The following is a 17,987-nucleotide window of genomic DNA, read 5'->3' on the forward strand; positions in this document are numbered from 1 at the left end:
AAATACCTGACAACGTTTAATGTCAATGTCGCTGTTTGTGTAGTTACTGTGGTTGTCCTGTAGAGGGCGGCTTTAACGATGTGTCATCACAAGGAGAGCTGACATTTTAAAACATCATATTGAAAGAAAATCCATTGAAATCATGAAACGTATTGTCTTGTAAAGAGGATATCACAGTGAAACATTTTAGAGATTAATCAATCATGAATTATATATTTTTCAGTCGAAACAAAAAGTCTAAAGTGTAATGTTGTTAATGTTAATGTGAGATTTTAGTATTCAGGTACTTAACAGGCAATTGAACCTTCGTCGTAATCACTTTGTTATAGTTCCTCGGAGAGGTTCTATCTTTATCTTTAACCTGTTATTCAGGGAGTGCAGTTAGTGACAGTGTGGGCTCCATGATAACGTAGCTCTGACAGCTAGATGGAGTAGCAGTGGGGGGCGGGGCTTAGCAAATGGTCAATTAGAGTTTATACCTTCACTTTAAGATACAAGCGAAGGTACCTTCAGTGTTATCATTTAACAGGCAGACAGCTGTAATTACAAATAGTTGTGTGGATAGAATACATTTTACTTAGATCATTAAAAAAAATAAACGTATCAGTATTCTCAAATTGTTGTTTTTAATACTTTTATCAATGATGCATCACATTCTTTCAGTATGAACTACTTGACGAAACACATTGCGGTCCAGATGTCACCTTTTTAGCATGATAAAGTGACCATACATATAATTTACGTGATCCTTGTTCCATTAGTGTTCATTACAGCAGAAGTTATTTGACGTTTTATAGAGAAAATACATTATTTGTTTTACACAAAGTCTCTGTGAAACATCTGTCTTTGTGTCAGAGCTTCAATCTCAAACTGGGTGTTCAGCTGCTCTTTTTAAAATGTAACAAATAGAAATGTATTTGTTAAGAGGACCTTCATCAGTAAATCAAAGTTACTCTTATTAAATGTATCTTACTGATGAAGCATCAGTGCATCTGATTTGTCATCCACTAATACAACAAGTAACAACTTTGAAACTCTTTATCATCAGTGACTTGTTGAAACATAGAATGTTAAAGATTACATATTAAAGGAAGCTGACAGCAATGATTTAAATATGCAATATAAACAATATATTAATACTTTATATAATCTATATATTTATAATGTTTAAAATCAGAGAAAAGTTCGTAATCGGGACATAAGAGAGGATGTTTTAGATTGTTGTCCTACCTGATCACGACTCCATCAACCTTCTTCTGTAGAGGAGAACTGTGCGATGTCAGGCAGGTTTCTAAAAACATTCTTCTTCTCCTCTCAGGAGACATCAGTGTTTTTTAATTAACTGCAGCTGAGGTCCTCCCAGGAGCCTCTTTAATTTACCCACAGCTCTGTCTTGAAGGCAAACCTCAACGTCAGGGATTCACCTGTCCAGGTAGACCGGGTCATGTCAGGGTTATTTATAGACAGAAGGACCCAGGTGCTGTTCTATAGTCTTTTCCATCCCTTTAATGTTGCTGTCGTCACGGTAAAGATGTTTGTTAGCATTCATGGTTGTTACTAAAACAATTATTTAATCTTTAGATTCATACTCATCACAGGTGTTGCCAGGTGAACTTTAAAGACAAACTGATTCTGTGCCTGGCTACTCTACCACTTCCTTTTTCTTTTCATGCTAGCAGATGTCAGGCGGCAACCTCTGGTTCTGCCGAGTGAAGCCGATGTGGAAGTGTTTTAAAACTTGCATTCTCTCTCGTGTCCACCAGGGGGCGACTCCTTTGGTTGTATAGAAGTCTATGAGAAAATGACTACTTCTCTCTTGATTTATTACCTCAGTAAACATTGTAAACATGAGTTTATGGTCTCAATCTCCAGTTTGAAGTCTTCTTCAATACAGCATGATGTTCATTTAGTACATTATGGTCCATTTAGAGTCACACAGACCATAAAGCAGGGGATGCTTTAGGGCGGGGCTACACAGTGATTGACAGGTCTCTGCTGCCACCAGAGACGTATACGCCGTCACTCCTCCGCATTCCAAATATGGTAACTTCCGTTCATTGGTTGCGAAGAAAACAACATGGCGACAGCTATAATCCAAGATGGCAACGCCGAAAACACCAAACTCAAGGCTTCAAAACATTAGTCCACAAACCATGACGTCCCGATGACTACGTCCACCGTCTAAGGTAGATTTGGCAGCTCTAGCTAGCCAGCTAGGTGTTTGACTGTGAGTGAGCTGTGGAGTATGGGAGAGTGAAGGGGGAATTCATATCTCGTGATAGTTTCATGGAGGCTTCTGTCCACAGAGAGTGTCAGGTTGATCATTGATGTTGTTATAGAGCTGTTAACAGTAGTTACAGTAACATTAACTGTAGTAACTGTACTAACAGTAGTAAGAGTAACTTTACCAACAGTTATACTAATCAGTAAACGGGAGTAATATCTGCAGTAGTCAAAGTAAAAAAGATCTGCGATGAGTCATATTTCAGTGTCTGTAGTTTATTCGATGTTTAAATGGAGCGCACACTGCACATGCTCCACCCACTACGACAGGAAGTGACACAACAGCTGTTGCAGGCTAGCTGACCAACAGTGTCCTCCTCATCATCATCATCATCACATGATCATTAATCAAACATCAAATCAAACAATGGCACTTTAAAAAGACAGAAAACTTAACGGAACAGTCCAACAGCTCATTAAATCATCTTGTTCTCTGTAGTCTCTGATGGAAACTGTTAGCTTAGCACAAATGCTGCAAGCAGGGGAAAACTTTTAGCTTAGCACAAAGGCTGCTAGCAGAGGAAAACTTTTAGCTTCACACAAAGGCTGTTAGCAGGGGAAAACTGTTAGCTTAGCACAAATACTGGAAGCAGGTGGAAACTGTTAGCTTAGTTTATTCAAAAAATAAATGATTTACATATTGTACGACACTGGTGAAAAATCTGCACATTTTCTTTGAGGCTCTTATGTTTCTGCAGCACTGCGACCGCAGGTTGTGAAATTACATTTTATTAACATGTGGTGGCTTTAATTATTATTTAACATTAGCAGAAGAAGACATGTCGTGAAAAACATCCAACAGTGTTGTTTTCTGGAGACAATATCACAAATGATTGTGTTAATGTAACATACACAAACACACACACATACATGTGAATGTGTAAACATTCAGAAACGTTAGTTACATGATCTGAATAAATTCATACACTCAGTTCATTAAAAAGGATTTATACACTTGTTTGTATTTTAACAAACTGCTGCAAATACACAACAAAGAAGCTAATTTAGACTTAATTTGAATTATGATATTTAATAAGGCATCTTGGATGTGAACACTTGGGAGTTAGAATAATGGGAGATTTTCCTTTTCTTTATATTTTGCAGACATTGTGGGAATACAGTTCGACAGGAAGCCAGGACTTTGATGATGCTAAGCTAACAGTTTGCCATCTGTTTCCAGGCTTTGTGCGAAGCAAGGCTAACAGTCCTGGACCTGTCTCTGTACTGGAGTCTTAAGAAAATAGAAAACAAGTGTATTTAATGAATGTCAGTTACAGATGCACACATATTAAACAGTGACGTGTTGTTTTCAACATGGTTAGTTTGTGTTGTTTAAAGTCTGTCAGTCTGCACAGTACGGTGGTTTCAGTCTACAACAGCTTTAATGTTCACAGGCAGAAGTCTCCTCTGATTGGCTGACAGGTGTCCCGTGACATCAGCTGACAGCTTGGATCCCTCTGTTGTTTCCCAATATAAAATAAAACAGCTTGTTCTCAGCTTGTCCAGCAGGAGGCGACAAAGACAACAACCGTCACAGTAAAACATCAGAGTGAGAGAGAGAGATAAACTCCGCCTCTTCTCTGTGATGATGTCATCACCTGATCCGAGTCTAAATAGGCTGTAGCCACAAGGAGGGAGGGGAGGGGGGGGGGGGGGGTAATGCTGGTATTCAGAGGGGGACGGGGTCAGAGTGGACAGGTGTGTCAATGTCTGATGGGTGAGTCTATAGATGAGTGATTCTGTTGTTCTGCTGTTGTTTGTTGTAATTCTGGTTTTGGTGATGTACCGTTGTTGCTCTGGTATTGCTCAGTAGTTACTCTGGTTATGGTAAGGATTTGTTGTTATTTTGGTTCTGGCGTTCCTTTGTTCGGTTCTGTTCCGTTGTTGTGATTTTGGTTGTTGTGTTGTTCGATTGTTGTTCTGCTCTGAAGCAGGTTATGTTTGAGATTGCAGACGTGTCTAATATAGCTCGGTGCTCGTGCCATGAGATTGTCAAAGCTCTTTGAATTATGTTTTTATATTTAATTTTTATTTTCCTCCACAGACCTCCGGGGTTGATAACACAAAAATAAGGTTTAAATTGACATACACACCAATAAAGTATATCATCTATTATATTCCACAAGAATACATCCAAGCAACACATTCATTTAATGGAATACATAAATGTAATTATAGTGAGATGTAGACTGATATTATAATTCTGTTAAATTAGTTTTAGTGATTTATTGTTTTACCGGCTGTTCTTCCTGCATTCAGCAGTTACATCTGTGTCGCTTTTAGCCTGAATATCCTCTTTAGTTTTCTTTCGATTGTAAAATCTGCCGCTCTGCTGATGGCATGTTTAGATTTGATCATATACTGGAACTATTCTTTTGTGTGAACGCACTCACCACCAGACGGAGAAACCCAGGAGTTGATTTACCGAGTTGAAACCACCGTCGCTGACCGCTTAGCGGGGTCGCTGTAGTTCAGCCAGATAACCAAAAGATGTCCTGGGTTTGGATCGTACAGGCCACTGGTTCTGGTGTGATAACTCATGTTGTGACTTGTTTTGTCGCTGGTTCTGGTGGCACTGTTGCTGTTGTTGTTCTGACTGTTGTTTTGTTTTTGTTTACTCTTTGTTCGGTGGAACTGTTGTTGTTCTGACTGTTGTTTGTGTTGTTGTTGATTCTTTGTTCCGGTGGTTCTCACGGTTGTCATGTCGGCCCTGTTGTTAGTTCTCATGGTGTGATGTGTTGATGTCGTTGTCACAGCAGCCTGTTGTTGGCGGTAACGGCGGCAGGTGACGTGTTGTTAGTATTGTCGATGTCACGGCAGAGCGTGCGTGTGCGCGGCGAGCGCCTCCATCAGCTCGTGACACAGACACTGACAGAAGCCGTAGAGGACGAGCAGCAGCAGCGTGGAGGGAACCAGACTCACCAGGACCACGCCCAGCCACAGCTGACCAATCATCAGCAGGTAAATCCCCAGAGGCAGAGAGCTGAAGTACACCTGTCCAAACACACAACCATACTACCTCAGACACAGCCGGTCTATTCTACCTAGTATGGTTTGACTGTTTTTTTTAATGCACTGACCAGGCAGAGCGCCCCCAGCAGGCAGCGGGGGAAGCTGCGGGATGTCCAGGCGTGACACTTTTGAGCCGGCAGGTTGCAGGGCAGCGAGTCCAGGCTGGGGGGGCGGTACAGACCCACCACGTTGAGCATGCTCAGTGAGTCCGAGGACGGAGAATCCTCGGGGAGCTCCATGATGGTGATGACCAGACAGTCTGAGGAGCGGTGGGACGACTCCACGCCTCCTTCTCCTGACAGAGAGAGAGAGAGACAGAGAGACAGAGAGACAGAGAGACAGAGAGAGAGAGATACAGAGAGAGATACAGAGAGAGCAAGAGAGGATCTTCAAAAACTCTCAGAAAAAGAAAATAAACGCTGTTAATGAAGAACTAAAATAAACACAAATCCAGTCCAAAAAACAAGTCATTCTCCACAATAGAACACAATACATTCCTAAAGCATCATATATGTTTGTGTTACACAAAGAGAGACAAAGTGGGACAGAGAGACAGAGACAGAGTGAGACGGGCAGAGAGAGAGAGTGAGACGGAGGAGTTTTATGTTCCAGTCTGGAACTAGGAAATCAAACAGGAGAAAGGAGTCTTGTTATTTTACCGGTTAGACTGTTTGGACTCAGCACCACCTCCCCCCCCCCTCCTCCTCTTCCTCCTCTTCCTCCTCCTCCTCGGCGAGCTCGGTCCTGACAAGACAGAACAGCCAGGATGTGTCGGTCGTCCTCCATCAACCACACCTTAACAAGAGGACAGAGACAGGAAGACGGCTTGTCCAACTCCGAAATGGAGGAGAGTCACCTCCTTAATAAGTCTCACCTCCTCGTTAATAAAGTCTCACCTCCTCGTTAATAAAGTCTCACCTCCTCCTTAATTAAGTCTCACCTCCTCCTTAATTAAGTCTCACCTCCTCATCGGGGACGTAGGTCTCGTGGCGACAGAACGGACAGCAGATGATAGACGGCGAAGACTCTCCTGAAAATCAATCAGAAGAGTCACATGACACATGAGTATGATGTCATACAGGTAAAATAGCTCCGTCAGCACCGTTGCTGCTGTGAGCACTGTTGCTGCTGTTAGCACTGTTAGCTTCTAGCTGCCGACTCATCCGTTGCCATGTTGAGAGCCATTACGAGGCAATAGAAATGCTCCCAAAATTGTATCTAGAACCTTTAAGGACTTCAAGTGTCACGTCACAACATCACAAGAACACAACCTTTAACCTTTCTGCAAGCAACACAGTTGAACATTTGTAAAAGAATGTGAATATTATGTTTAAAAATCCATTGACATTATTATCTTTAATATCACTTTACAAATCATATCCGTAGAGCTGCACCGAACAGTTCCAAGCTTCAAGGCTTCATTCATAAAAGTCTGTATAATTATTAATAACTAATAACTTCTCTCTCAAACACAGACATCGAGCAACAAATCAAAACATGTTTTTATCGAATGAAATACTCCGAAGACATAATATGTACTGCGGTAAAAAAAAACACAGTTTACTAGCAGCAATCTAACATCACCAAAAAGTTACATTTATATGAATATTTTCACCATTTTTTACGGGTTCTAACATCATAAAATATCACTACAGACATTCAAAGCTTTGTCTGAAAACCTCAATCAAAGCTTCGAATGTAAATCCATAACGTGGACTATACTCTTCCGGTTCTGGTGAACACTGAGCAGGCGTGTGGAGAACAGAGATGTCAGATCCATGGAGACCAGACGGCAAACCGGTCTGTAATTGACAATGTAGATTCACTCTGAGGGGCTCCACCAGAAACATCTCGAAATGCAGATTCTACACACTATTTACTGACAGTAAATGAGTTCAAATTGGCAAAGAATCCTAATTTTTAGTCCTTTTTTAAGTCTGACACAAGTCCAAGTCAGAAGGATCCGTCCTCTGTTGCTCTCTCTAAGGTTTCTTCCTTTTTTTCTCCCTGTTAAAGGTTTTTTTGGGGGGGGGGGGGGTTCCCGTTCTGATGCAAGGATAAATAAATTAAATGGAATTGAATTGAAAATATATTGAAAGTTTTTGGTCAACAGCTGTGGTTGATGTCAAGGGAACGTTGACGCGTAAATCATCTCTTCGCAGGTGATTTATGGGATTTGTCTAAAGTCCTTAAAGATAGGTCCAAGTCAGAGATCTGATGTTGGGATTTTAAACAAATCAAAACTTGCTTTGAAGTCCTGAGTCCTTAAAGACAAGTTCAAGTCACGTCACTGGACTTTTCTTTCATGTCTCGAGTCAATTCAAGTCATGTCAAGACTGAAGTCCTCTTAAGTCCAAGTCAAGACTCAAGACCTCTAAAGTCCAAGTCACGTCTAAAGTCCTCTAAAGTCCAAGTCACGTCTAAAGTCCTCTAAAGTCCAAGTCAGGTCTAAAGTCATGAAGGACAAGCAACAAGTCTTCATTCGCAAATATCAAGTAATTCCAAATCTTTCAAAGACCGGGAAACTTATTTTTGTGACCTCTTTTTAAACTTGAGTCCAAGTCTAAAGCTCCGATCGATGTCAAGAGAAACCATCAACCCCTGAGTTGATGGTCTCGAGTCTCAAGTCAAGTCTTAAGAGACTAGAGTCCAGGTCTCAGGTCTACAGCTGTGGTTGGTGTCAAGGAAAACCATATACCGGCGTCTTTTACAGGGAAACAACTCACTGGAAACAACTTGCTTCACCCTCCATGTGCAGTAATCTTTACCGGGCGAGTGGACTCACCCATGTCGACCATCTTCTTCAGACACTTGGCACAGACTCGGTGCAGACAGCCCAGCAGTTTGGGTTTCCGACTTCGAGTGTCGTAGCGGTTGTAGCAGATTTTACACTCGAGTTCCTCCAGAGTGTAAACCAGAGACTGAGCCCAGGTCTGCACACATGACAACACAAGGTTTTATAACGGCTAAAATGATTCCGCGTCTTCGCCCTCTACGAACCGAATAAAGCTTTTGTTCAAACTCTCAGAACTATATTTAAATTGTAGTTCAAGATCTCTTCAAACTGTTGTGGTGTGATGGCATCAGAGGTGACACTATGGATGAGGAGTCTCACCTTGGCTTCCATCTCTCGGTCAGGCTCCGCCTCCTTAAGCAGGCTCATTTTCTATTGGCTGTCGTCTTCACCCGAACCAGGAAAGAGGGGCCAGCGGTTGGACGGAGTTTAGGTCAACCTGAAGCCGTCAGCTGACTGGAAGACAAAACTAATTTAGAAGTACTCCGGAGTAAAACTACTCTAAAAACTACTCTACTGTACGACTAACTGCTACTTTAACTAGAGGTGAGGACTCTGAGTTCGGTACCCCACAAGGATCCGTTTGTTTTGATTTATTTTAAACAGGAAGTAGTGTCAAAGAGAGACACAATACTGAGGACGGAGGTAACACTGTGCACCATTTGGTTGGTTTCTCTCTCTACACAGACGAAGGCAGCGGTGACCTACCTGACTCCAGATCAGCTGATCAGTCTGACAGTCTGGGAGGACGCCCATCTGCAGAGAGACAGACAGACGGGTCAATGAGACAGACGGGTCAATGAGACGGGTCTGAAGAGACAATACACAGTATCTACAAGACAGAGTATCAGCGATGTTGATGTTAATTTATCGAGTAGCCTCAGAAACAAACACACTCAGAAACACACGCACGCACACACACACACACGCACACGCACACGCACACACACACACACACACACACACTCTCGCACACACTCACATGGCTGTATTTATAGACTGCAGCTGTTATGTATGAATGCTGATGTTGCTATGGCAACAGCTTGACCTGTGCCTGAACCACTCCGATGAGCCAATCGGGTGAGTCAGATGTGATCACATGTCGGTGATCAGAAACAATGTGATCAGCTGATTCACCGACTGACCAGAGAGGAGAAGATGAGTCTCAGACCAGAGACAAACAGACCTCAGGTTCACTGTCTGCTCACAATCCCACAATGCACTGCTTCACATGTGATTGTGTGTAAATGACAGTCATGTGACTCCAGAGCTGTCAGTGATGTAGTACCACCACTGTGTAGTATACTATGTATCACTGTGTAGTATACCGTGTATCACTGTGTAGTATACCGTGTATCACTGTGTAGTATACTATGAATCACTGTGTAGTATACTATGAATCACTGTGTAGTATACTGTGTATCACTGTGTAGTATACTATGTATCACTGTGTAGTATACCGTGTATCACTGTGTAGTATACTATGAATCACTGTGTAGTATACTATGTATCACTGTGTAGTATACTGTGTATCACTGTGTAGTATACTATGAATCACTGTGTAGTATACTATGTATCACTGTGTAGTATACTGTGTATCACTGTGTAGTATACTGTGTATCACTGTGTAGTATACTATGAATCACTGTGTAGTATACTATGTATCACTGTGTAGTATACTGTGTATCACTGTGTAGTATACTGTGTATCACTGTGTAGTATACTGTGTATCACTGTGTAGTATACTATGAATCACTGTGTAGTATACTATGTATCACTGTGTAGTATACTGTGTATCACTGTGTAGTATACCGTGTATCACTGTGTAGTATACCGTGTATCACTGTGTAGTATACTATGAATCACTGTGTAGTATACTATGTATCACTGTGTAGTATACTATGTATCACTGTGTAGTATACTGTGTATCACTGTGTAGTATACCGTGTATCACTGTGTAGTATACTATGAATCACTGTGTAGTATACTGTGTATCACTGTGTAGTATACTATGAATCACTGTGTAGTATACTATGAATCACTGTGTAGTATACTGTGTATCACTGTGTAGTATACTATGAATCACTGTGTAGTATACTGTGTATCACTGTGTAGTATACTATGAATCACTGTGTAGTATACTATGAATCACTGTGTAGTATACCGTGTATCACTGTGTAGTATACTATGAATCACTGTGTAGTATACCGTGTATCACTGTGTAGTATACCGTGTATCACTGTGTAGTATACTGTGTATCACTGTGTAGTATACTATGAATCACTGTGTAGTATACTGTATATCACTGTGTAGTATACTGTATATCACTGTGTAGTACACTATGAATCACTGTGTAGTATACTATGAATCACTGTGTAGTATACTATGAATCACTGTGTAGTCACTGTGTATCACTGTGTAGTATACTATGAATCACTGTGTAGTATACTATGAATCACTGTGTAGTATACTGTGTATGACTGTGTAGTATACTATGAATCACTGTGTAGTATACTGTATATCACTGTGTAGTATACTGTGTATCACTGTGTAGTATACTATGAATCACTGTGTAGTATACTATGAATCACTGTGTAGTATACTGTGTATGACTGTGTAGTATACTATGAATCACTGTGTAGTATACTATGAATCACTGTGTAGTATACTGTGTATGACTGTGTAGTATACTATGAATCACTGTGTAGTATACTGTATATCACTGTGTAGTATACTGTGTATGACTGTGTAGTATACTATGAATCACTGTGTAGTATACTATGAATCACTGTGTAGTATACTGTGTATGACTGTGTAGTATACTATGAATCACTGTGTAGTATACTGTATATCACTGTGTAGTATACTGTGTATGACTGTGTAGTATACTATGAATCACTGTGTAGTATACTATGAATCACTGTGTAGTATACTGTGTATGACTGTGTAGTATACTATGAATCACTGTGTAGTATACTGTATATCACTGTGTAGTATACTGTGTATGACTGTGTAGTATACTATGAATCACTGTGTAGTACACTATGAATCACTGTGTAGTATACTATGAATCACTGTGTAGTATACTATGAATCACTGTGTAGTATACTATGAATCACTGTGTAGTCACTGTGTATCACTGTGTAGTATACTATGAATCACTGTGTAGTATACTATGAATCACTGTGTAGTCACTGTGTATCACTGTGTAGTATACTATGAATCACTGTGTAGTATACTATGAATCACTGTGTAGTATACTGTGTATGACTGTGTAGTATACTATGAATCACTGTGTAGTATACTATGCATCACTGTGTAGTATACTATGAATCACTGTGTAGTATACTGTGTATGACTGTGTAGTATACTATGAATCACTGTGTAGTATACTGTATATCACTGTGTAGTATACTGTGTATGACTGTGTAGTATACTATGAATCACTGTGTAGTATACTATGAATCACTGTGTAGTATACTGTATATCACTGTGTAGTATACTGTGTATGACTGTGTAGTATACTATGAATCACTGTGTAGTATACTGTATATCACTGTCCACCACAGAGTGCCTGTTGTAGATGGAGCACTGAGCAGAGAACCAGACGGGTTCTAACAGAACCTTCAGCTGCAGGATCATTATTCGTCAACTCTGACATCATTACGGAAGCTGTGACATCATTACTAAAGCTGTGACATCACTCCAAAGTAGAGTTGCAATACTCTGGTAATATTCAAGGTGGAAACTTTATATGGGATTTAACCAGAAATGAGGTAAATAAATTGTAAATATAACGGGTTATCTGCTCAGGCTGTATTTATTTGCCATATAATAAAAATAATCCATTAATTTGTCAAATAAATCTATTAAGTTGTCAAATACATACAAAGTTAAATGTGTCACGTGGTGAGTTAGCTAGCTAGCAAGTTAACTAATAAGGTTTTAGGTAAACCACTAATTCATAGAATTCATTTTATTAAGGAGGAGGAGGAGACGCTGCTGCTGCTGCCGGGAGCTGAGCTCTCCTCCTCCCTCCGGAGGTCCGACTGCAGGTCCAAGGCTGCAGGTGAAGCCAGATCTGGGTCTGGCCACGGTGGACCGGTCTCTGCTGGAGGATCTGGGTCTGTCCACGGCGGACCGGTCTCTGCTGGAAGTTCTGGGTCAGTCCACGGTGGACCGGTCTCTGCTGGAGGATCTGGGTCTGTCCACGGTGGACCGGTCTCTGCTGGAGGATCTGGGTCTGTCCACGGCGGACCGGTCTCTGCTGGAAGTTCTGGGTCTGTCCACGGTGGACCGGTCTGTGCTGGAGGATCTGGGTCTGTCCACGGTGGACCGGTCTCTGCTGGAGGATCTGCTGGAGTCTGAGCTGAAGGAGTTTCTGGTGAACCTTCAGGATTTCATCTGATTTCAAATGGAATCCGACGACGAATCCAAAGACGTACCCGGCGTCTCTATGTCAGTCTTCCACATTCTAAATATGGTCACTTCTGTTCATTGGTTGTGGAAAAAACAAGATGGCGACAACAGTATTCCAAGACGGCGGCGGCAAAATTGCCAAACTCAAGCCTTCAAAACAACAGTCAATTTATGATGCCTGGTTTGGCAATGTCAACAAAGCACAGAGCAACAGTGACTATATATCTTTACATAGAGAAAAGAGATGCTACATTAAAGCTCTGCTTGTCTCAACTTATTTACAATATTTATTTGTCCCTCATTGCATCTTTTCTTTCAGAATCATCCCTTATTTATATTGTTATCAGCTCTCTATTCTTTTTGTTGCTAAATATAGTTTTGCGTAAGACTGTTACATCATTACTGAGGCTGTGACATCACTCCTGAGGCTGTGACCTCATTGGTGGAGAGGTGTACATGTTGTCACGGTGTTGTGTTGCCGCTCACCTGCTGGACGATGGATGTGGAGTCGATAGGTGCCGTGGATGTAGGTTGCAGGTTGAGTTGCTGTCGTGCCACACTGAGGCAACACAGTGAAGATTAAACATCAACAATGTGGTTGCCAGTTGCTGATCGTGTAGTTGCTGTAGTTTCCCTGAGGCTGAAGCAACACGGTGGTTATTAAAACCTCAACAGTTCATTTATAGTTGCTGCAGATATTGTTGCAGGAGGGCACAGTTGCTGTATGTTTAATTGCTGTAGGCTTAGTTGCAGTGGGTTTAGTTGCTTAGGTGTAGTTGCTGTAGTCCTTGAAGCTTTAAGGTTGAAACAATATGTGGTTGATAAACGTCAGTCTAGTTGCTGTATTCTCCCTTTATTGTATGTTAAAGCAACACTGCAGTTGTGGAAAACCAGTGGCCTGGTTGCTTTATATATAATTTCTGCAGATTATGTTGCTGTTGGATTGGATGCTGTAGTCTCTGTCAGGTTAAAGCAACATTAAAACATCAGCAGTCTGGTTGCTCGTTGCTGCCGGTGCAGTTAGTTGCCTTACATGCTGTTGCTGCTGGTGGGTCTGGTTGCTGGAGGTACGTCGTCTCCGTCAGGGGGAAGCAACACTGCAGCAACAGTCTGATAGCCGCTGATGAGGTCGCTCAAGTCTCTCTCAGGTTGAAGCAACACTGCGGTCGATGCCCATCATCATCGGCCACATTAACAGTCCGTGATCGTCGCGCTATAACGGGCTAACCGAACGGGCTGTCGGTGTTTTCTGGTCCTTCGGTTTTCGGTCGTCTGACCGGGTGCTGGTCCCGTTGACTCACCGTCTTTCCTCCGTCTCTCTGCTGCTGACTGCGGCGCGCGGCCCGGCGGCAGGAGACCGGGTTACCATGGCAACCGGCCCGCAGCAGGATGACGGGAAATTCTTCAACCGACGACGATGATGATGATGATGATAATGCAGAGAGGATCGATGACGTGATCAATCACCTGATCAGTTCATAAACCTATATATGTAAACACACTGATAGTAAATAAGTAAATAAGTAAATTAGTAAATACATGAATAAAATATATAACTTTTTGTATCTCATCTGTATCTATTTCTTATCGATGTATTTTACTTTTTTTCGATGCAATTATTTTATATTATGTTTTACATCTAATTGTTTTATTTTCTCAGTGGGATGTATGTTTGTTTAACGTGGTTGTTCTCTATGTTTTCTTACTGTAATTTTAATATTTTAAAAGCTGTAGTTTCATATTTCAAGAAATTATACCACATTTGATTTTGTTCCTCCAAAGTAAGAAGTAAAGAACTTTGCTGCGATGGAGCTTCATGTTTATCTCATTTTATCTAAAGCAGAGACGATTTCTATTGCTTGTGAGTTGAAGTTATAAATTAATAAAAACAAAGGAAACGGTATTCTATTCACGTTGTTAATGTAACAAGCCCTGTTTGTTGTATTTATTTTATATAAATATTAATTATATTGTGTTAACTACTATTGTTGATATTGTTTTCCTTCTTCTGATATGGAAAAGTCACAAAAACAGTTATTGTTCTGGAATACAGTTGACATACTTTTATAAATATACTGTACATATATTTGTATGTATACATATTGCATTTATATATATATATATATATATATATATATATATATATATATATATATATATATATATATATATATATATATATATATATATATATATATTAAATAATACGAGTATAAATTAAAATGGAAACTTTGCGGATCCGTAGCTTCGGGCTGTTGTTGCAGGCCGGATGGGAACTGTGTGTGTCCTTTGTTCGGGTAGGAACAGTTCCGCTGGCCGGTCGTCACTTCCTGTGAATCTTTGATAAAGACGAGCCTGGCGGTTTCTCCGCGGGTCAAATTTTTTTGGGTTTGTTCGGTGAATCCGGCGTGAATCGGAGCCATCAGAACCGCGAACATGGTGAGTGTTTACCGGGCAGACTGTCCGCGGGCTGCCGGCCTCGTGGGTCTTTAAATGTATACCGGATTTTACGGTTTTATTTTAATAATAGCGGGAGTTTGAATGGACGTCGGTTGAACGTCGGTACAGAGCTGCAGCAGCCCGCGGAGTCAGGAAGTTGTTCAGTTTATTAGAAACCACATCAGTAATCAGTTTAATTTACTGTTCACCGGTTTGTCCCGTTAACAGGTTTCTGTGTAACTTTATTAACGTAGCCGTTAATTTACCCGGTTAGGCCGGAGTGTTTGTTAGCAGTTAGCTTCTAAAGTTAGCTCCTCGGCGTTGTGATTACGTTGTTCTCATGAATTAAAAGTATATACGGTTGTAGCACCACATTAACACTGTCGTTACATTTACCGGTTACTGTTCGTTCATACCGAGTAGACCAACGTGCACTAACGTTCTGCAATAGGCTGACGAAGCTACGAGCTAACTGTTCACTTGTTTTAAAGCTAGTTTAATGATTGTCCCCACGTGTCGACATGAATGTAAACTATAATAAGTGTTAATATTGTAACACGTATGTGTTACGATAGATTCCTTTAATAAATAGGCTAGTGAAGCCTGTTTTCACCAAAGTACGTTTATTTGTAGCACAAGAAATAACGTTACTTGCCTAACATGACGATTTGTGTGCTTTGAATTCTTGTAAACTCTTGTTTTTCGTGCATGCTTCCACGTAGAATCGAGTAAATGATTGATGCCGATTGAAGCCACGTTTAACACCAATAGCTATGCATCAAAACGCTCGACATAACTCCTGCTGTATAATCTATTTTATACACAATAATAAAGAACATAAGCTCTGTTATAGTTTGTTTCAACTGTCTTTCTCTGTCCTTTTTTTTTAAAAAAGAAAAATTTGTATTGACCCAAATAAGTAAAACTAACTTTAAATCAGGATCCAAGAATAAATCACCATTATAGATATTTTAGTTTTTGGGTCTGATCTGCTGTTGCATCCTGAAGACACTAACAAACACAGAGATGATCTTAAATATACAAACCAGCAGCGACATTGTGATGATGTAGGAATAGTCTGTGGTGTTGATTATGACATCATATTAATGCCTGTCTCTGATTGGTTCCTCAGACGGTGGGTAAGAGCAGCAAGATGCTGCAGCACATTGACTTCAGGATGAGGTGCATCCTGCAGGACGGCCGGATCTTCATCGGCACCTTCAAGGCCTTCGACAAGCACATGAACCTGATTCTGTGCGACTGCGACGAGTTCAGGAAGATCAAGTAGGTCCAAGACTCTGGGTCCAACAGAGTCTGCTTGTTGTTGAACACACACGATGCAACTCAGCGGCCGTTACTGTTGGGTCCGCTGGTTCTGGTGTGGTAGAGCAGAGAAAACTAAAATGAGCGGGTAGAGGTGCCTGGAGGTCCGTAGTTGGGACCCCGGGGTCTTCTGCTATATGCTGTTCTTACGGGTAGTTGGAAGTAACTGTGAGGCATGCTGGGTAATAAGGCCTGTCTGGACCGTAATGAATGAGTCGTTTTGTTTTTTTGTCGTCCTGCAGGCCAAAGAACTCCAAGCAGCCGGAGCGAGAAGAGAAGAGGGTTCTGGGTCTGGTTCTGCTGAGGGGGGAGAACCTCGTCTCTATGACAGTTGAGGGCCCGCCTCCTAAAGATGTAAGTGGAACTCTGTAGCCAATAGGAGACAGACCTGTGGTGATGTCATCAGAATTACTGTCTAAAAAAAAAAAAAAATCTTTGTTTGAGTTTTAAATCATGTTTCAATCACAGATTTGTAAAAAAAAAATATATGTCAACTTTAAACTGTTTAATATTTACGGAACTGCTGTTTGTTAAACCCCTGTCTGTGTGTCTCTCTTTCTCTCCCCCCTCTCCAGACCGGCATAGCTCGTGTCCCGTTGGCGGGCGTGGCTGGTGGTCCCGGTGTGGGTCGTGCAGCAGGTCGTGGTGTCCCAGCAGGGGCTCCGATGCCTCAGGCTCCGGCCGGACTCGCCGGGCCCGTCAGAGGGGTGGGCGGTCCTTCACAGCAGGTAAATACAACAACGACGACTGCTCTACGCTCAGGTGTGTGTGTGCTCAGGTGATGACAACTTCCTGTGTTTCCAGGTGATGACGCCACAGGGCAGAGGGACGGTTGCGGCGGCAGCAGCAGGAGCGAGTATCGCAGGTGCTCCCACGCAATACCCACCTGGACGAGGAGCCCCGCCCCCGATGGGCAGAGGAGCCCCCCCTCCTGGTGAGTGGGCATGTGATGTCATGAACCTGACTCCTGTGTACTGATTGGTTGTGACCTGACCCCCCTTCTTCTTCTTCTCCCCTCCCTACAGGTATGATGGGCCCACCCCCTGGCATGCGGCCACCGATGGGTCCTCCAATGGGGATGCCTCCTGGTCGAGGTTCTCCGATGGGGATGCCCCCGCCGGGCATGAGGCCGCCGCCCCCTGGCATGAGAGGTAAGCCTATCGGATCACAGCCTCATTAATCAATCAATCAATTCAGTGTGAACACACCATGTGACCTCTTCTGTTTTTTTCTTTGTTTAGGACCGCCTCCTCCCGGCATGAGACCGCCCCCCCGGCCCTGAGGAAGCCCCGCCTCCTCACACTCACTTGTTGTATAGATCTTCTTTTTTTTTTTAAATCCGTTTTGTGTTTTTTAAATAAAGTTTCTTCAGGATGGTTTGATTTCAGCTCGGCTGTCTGTTAATTTTCTATGCTAACCAGTTCAATAAAAGTCTGGAGTAACAGCCAATCACAGTGCAGATTACAACATTAATATTTTATATTATACCGAATAGTTTAAAGATTCAATTTATACAGTGTCAAATTATAACAGAAGTTAATAATGAGACACTTTTAATAGTGAGCCGGTCTAGACCAACATTCTCAGAATATGTATTTAAACAATCAAGACCTCAAATTATAAATATGCTTTGCTGTTGAGTGAGATCATCATCAAATACAGAGAAGTAAGAAAATAAATATATAAAATTGCTTTCATACATTTATTTGATGCCATA

General features: G+C 41.6%; 2 protein-coding genes across 2 annotated transcripts; one reads left to right on the plus strand and one right to left on the minus strand.

Annotated features, from left to right (window-relative positions):
• Nucleotides 1-5,094: 5,094 nt before the first annotated feature.
• LOC306775867 (E3 ubiquitin-protein ligase RNF182) lies at nucleotides 5,095-8,506 on the minus strand (the record flags this gene model as incomplete). Its single annotated transcript, XM_079266415.1, has 6 exons — nucleotides 8,411-8,506; nucleotides 8,081-8,228; nucleotides 6,258-6,325; nucleotides 5,955-6,090; nucleotides 5,364-5,590; nucleotides 5,095-5,277 (listed from the first exon to the last, which is right to left on the minus strand). Exons 1-6 carry the CDS (start codon nucleotides 8,456-8,458, stop codon nucleotides 5,095-5,097), a joined length of 810 nt encoding a protein of 269 aa, XP_079122541.1. The 5' UTR covers nucleotides 8,459-8,506.
• Nucleotides 8,507-14,829: 6,323 nt separating this feature from the next.
• Nucleotides 14,830-17,657, plus strand: snrpb (small nuclear ribonucleoprotein polypeptides B and B1). The gene is made up of 7 exons (XM_079296948.1): nucleotides 14,830-14,947; nucleotides 16,080-16,231; nucleotides 16,513-16,624; nucleotides 16,846-16,998; nucleotides 17,075-17,204; nucleotides 17,296-17,421; nucleotides 17,512-17,657. Exons 1-7 carry the CDS (start codon nucleotides 14,945-14,947, stop codon nucleotides 17,550-17,552), a joined length of 717 nt encoding a protein of 238 aa, XP_079153074.1. The 5' UTR covers nucleotides 14,830-14,944; the 3' UTR covers nucleotides 17,553-17,657.
• Nucleotides 17,658-17,987: the final 330 nt, after the last annotated feature.

This window comes from Melanostigma gelatinosum, assembly GCF_949748355.1.
Source record: "Melanostigma gelatinosum genome assembly, chromosome: 3".
NCBI classification, from domain to species: Eukaryota; Metazoa; Chordata; class Actinopteri; order Perciformes; family Zoarcidae; genus Melanostigma; species Melanostigma gelatinosum.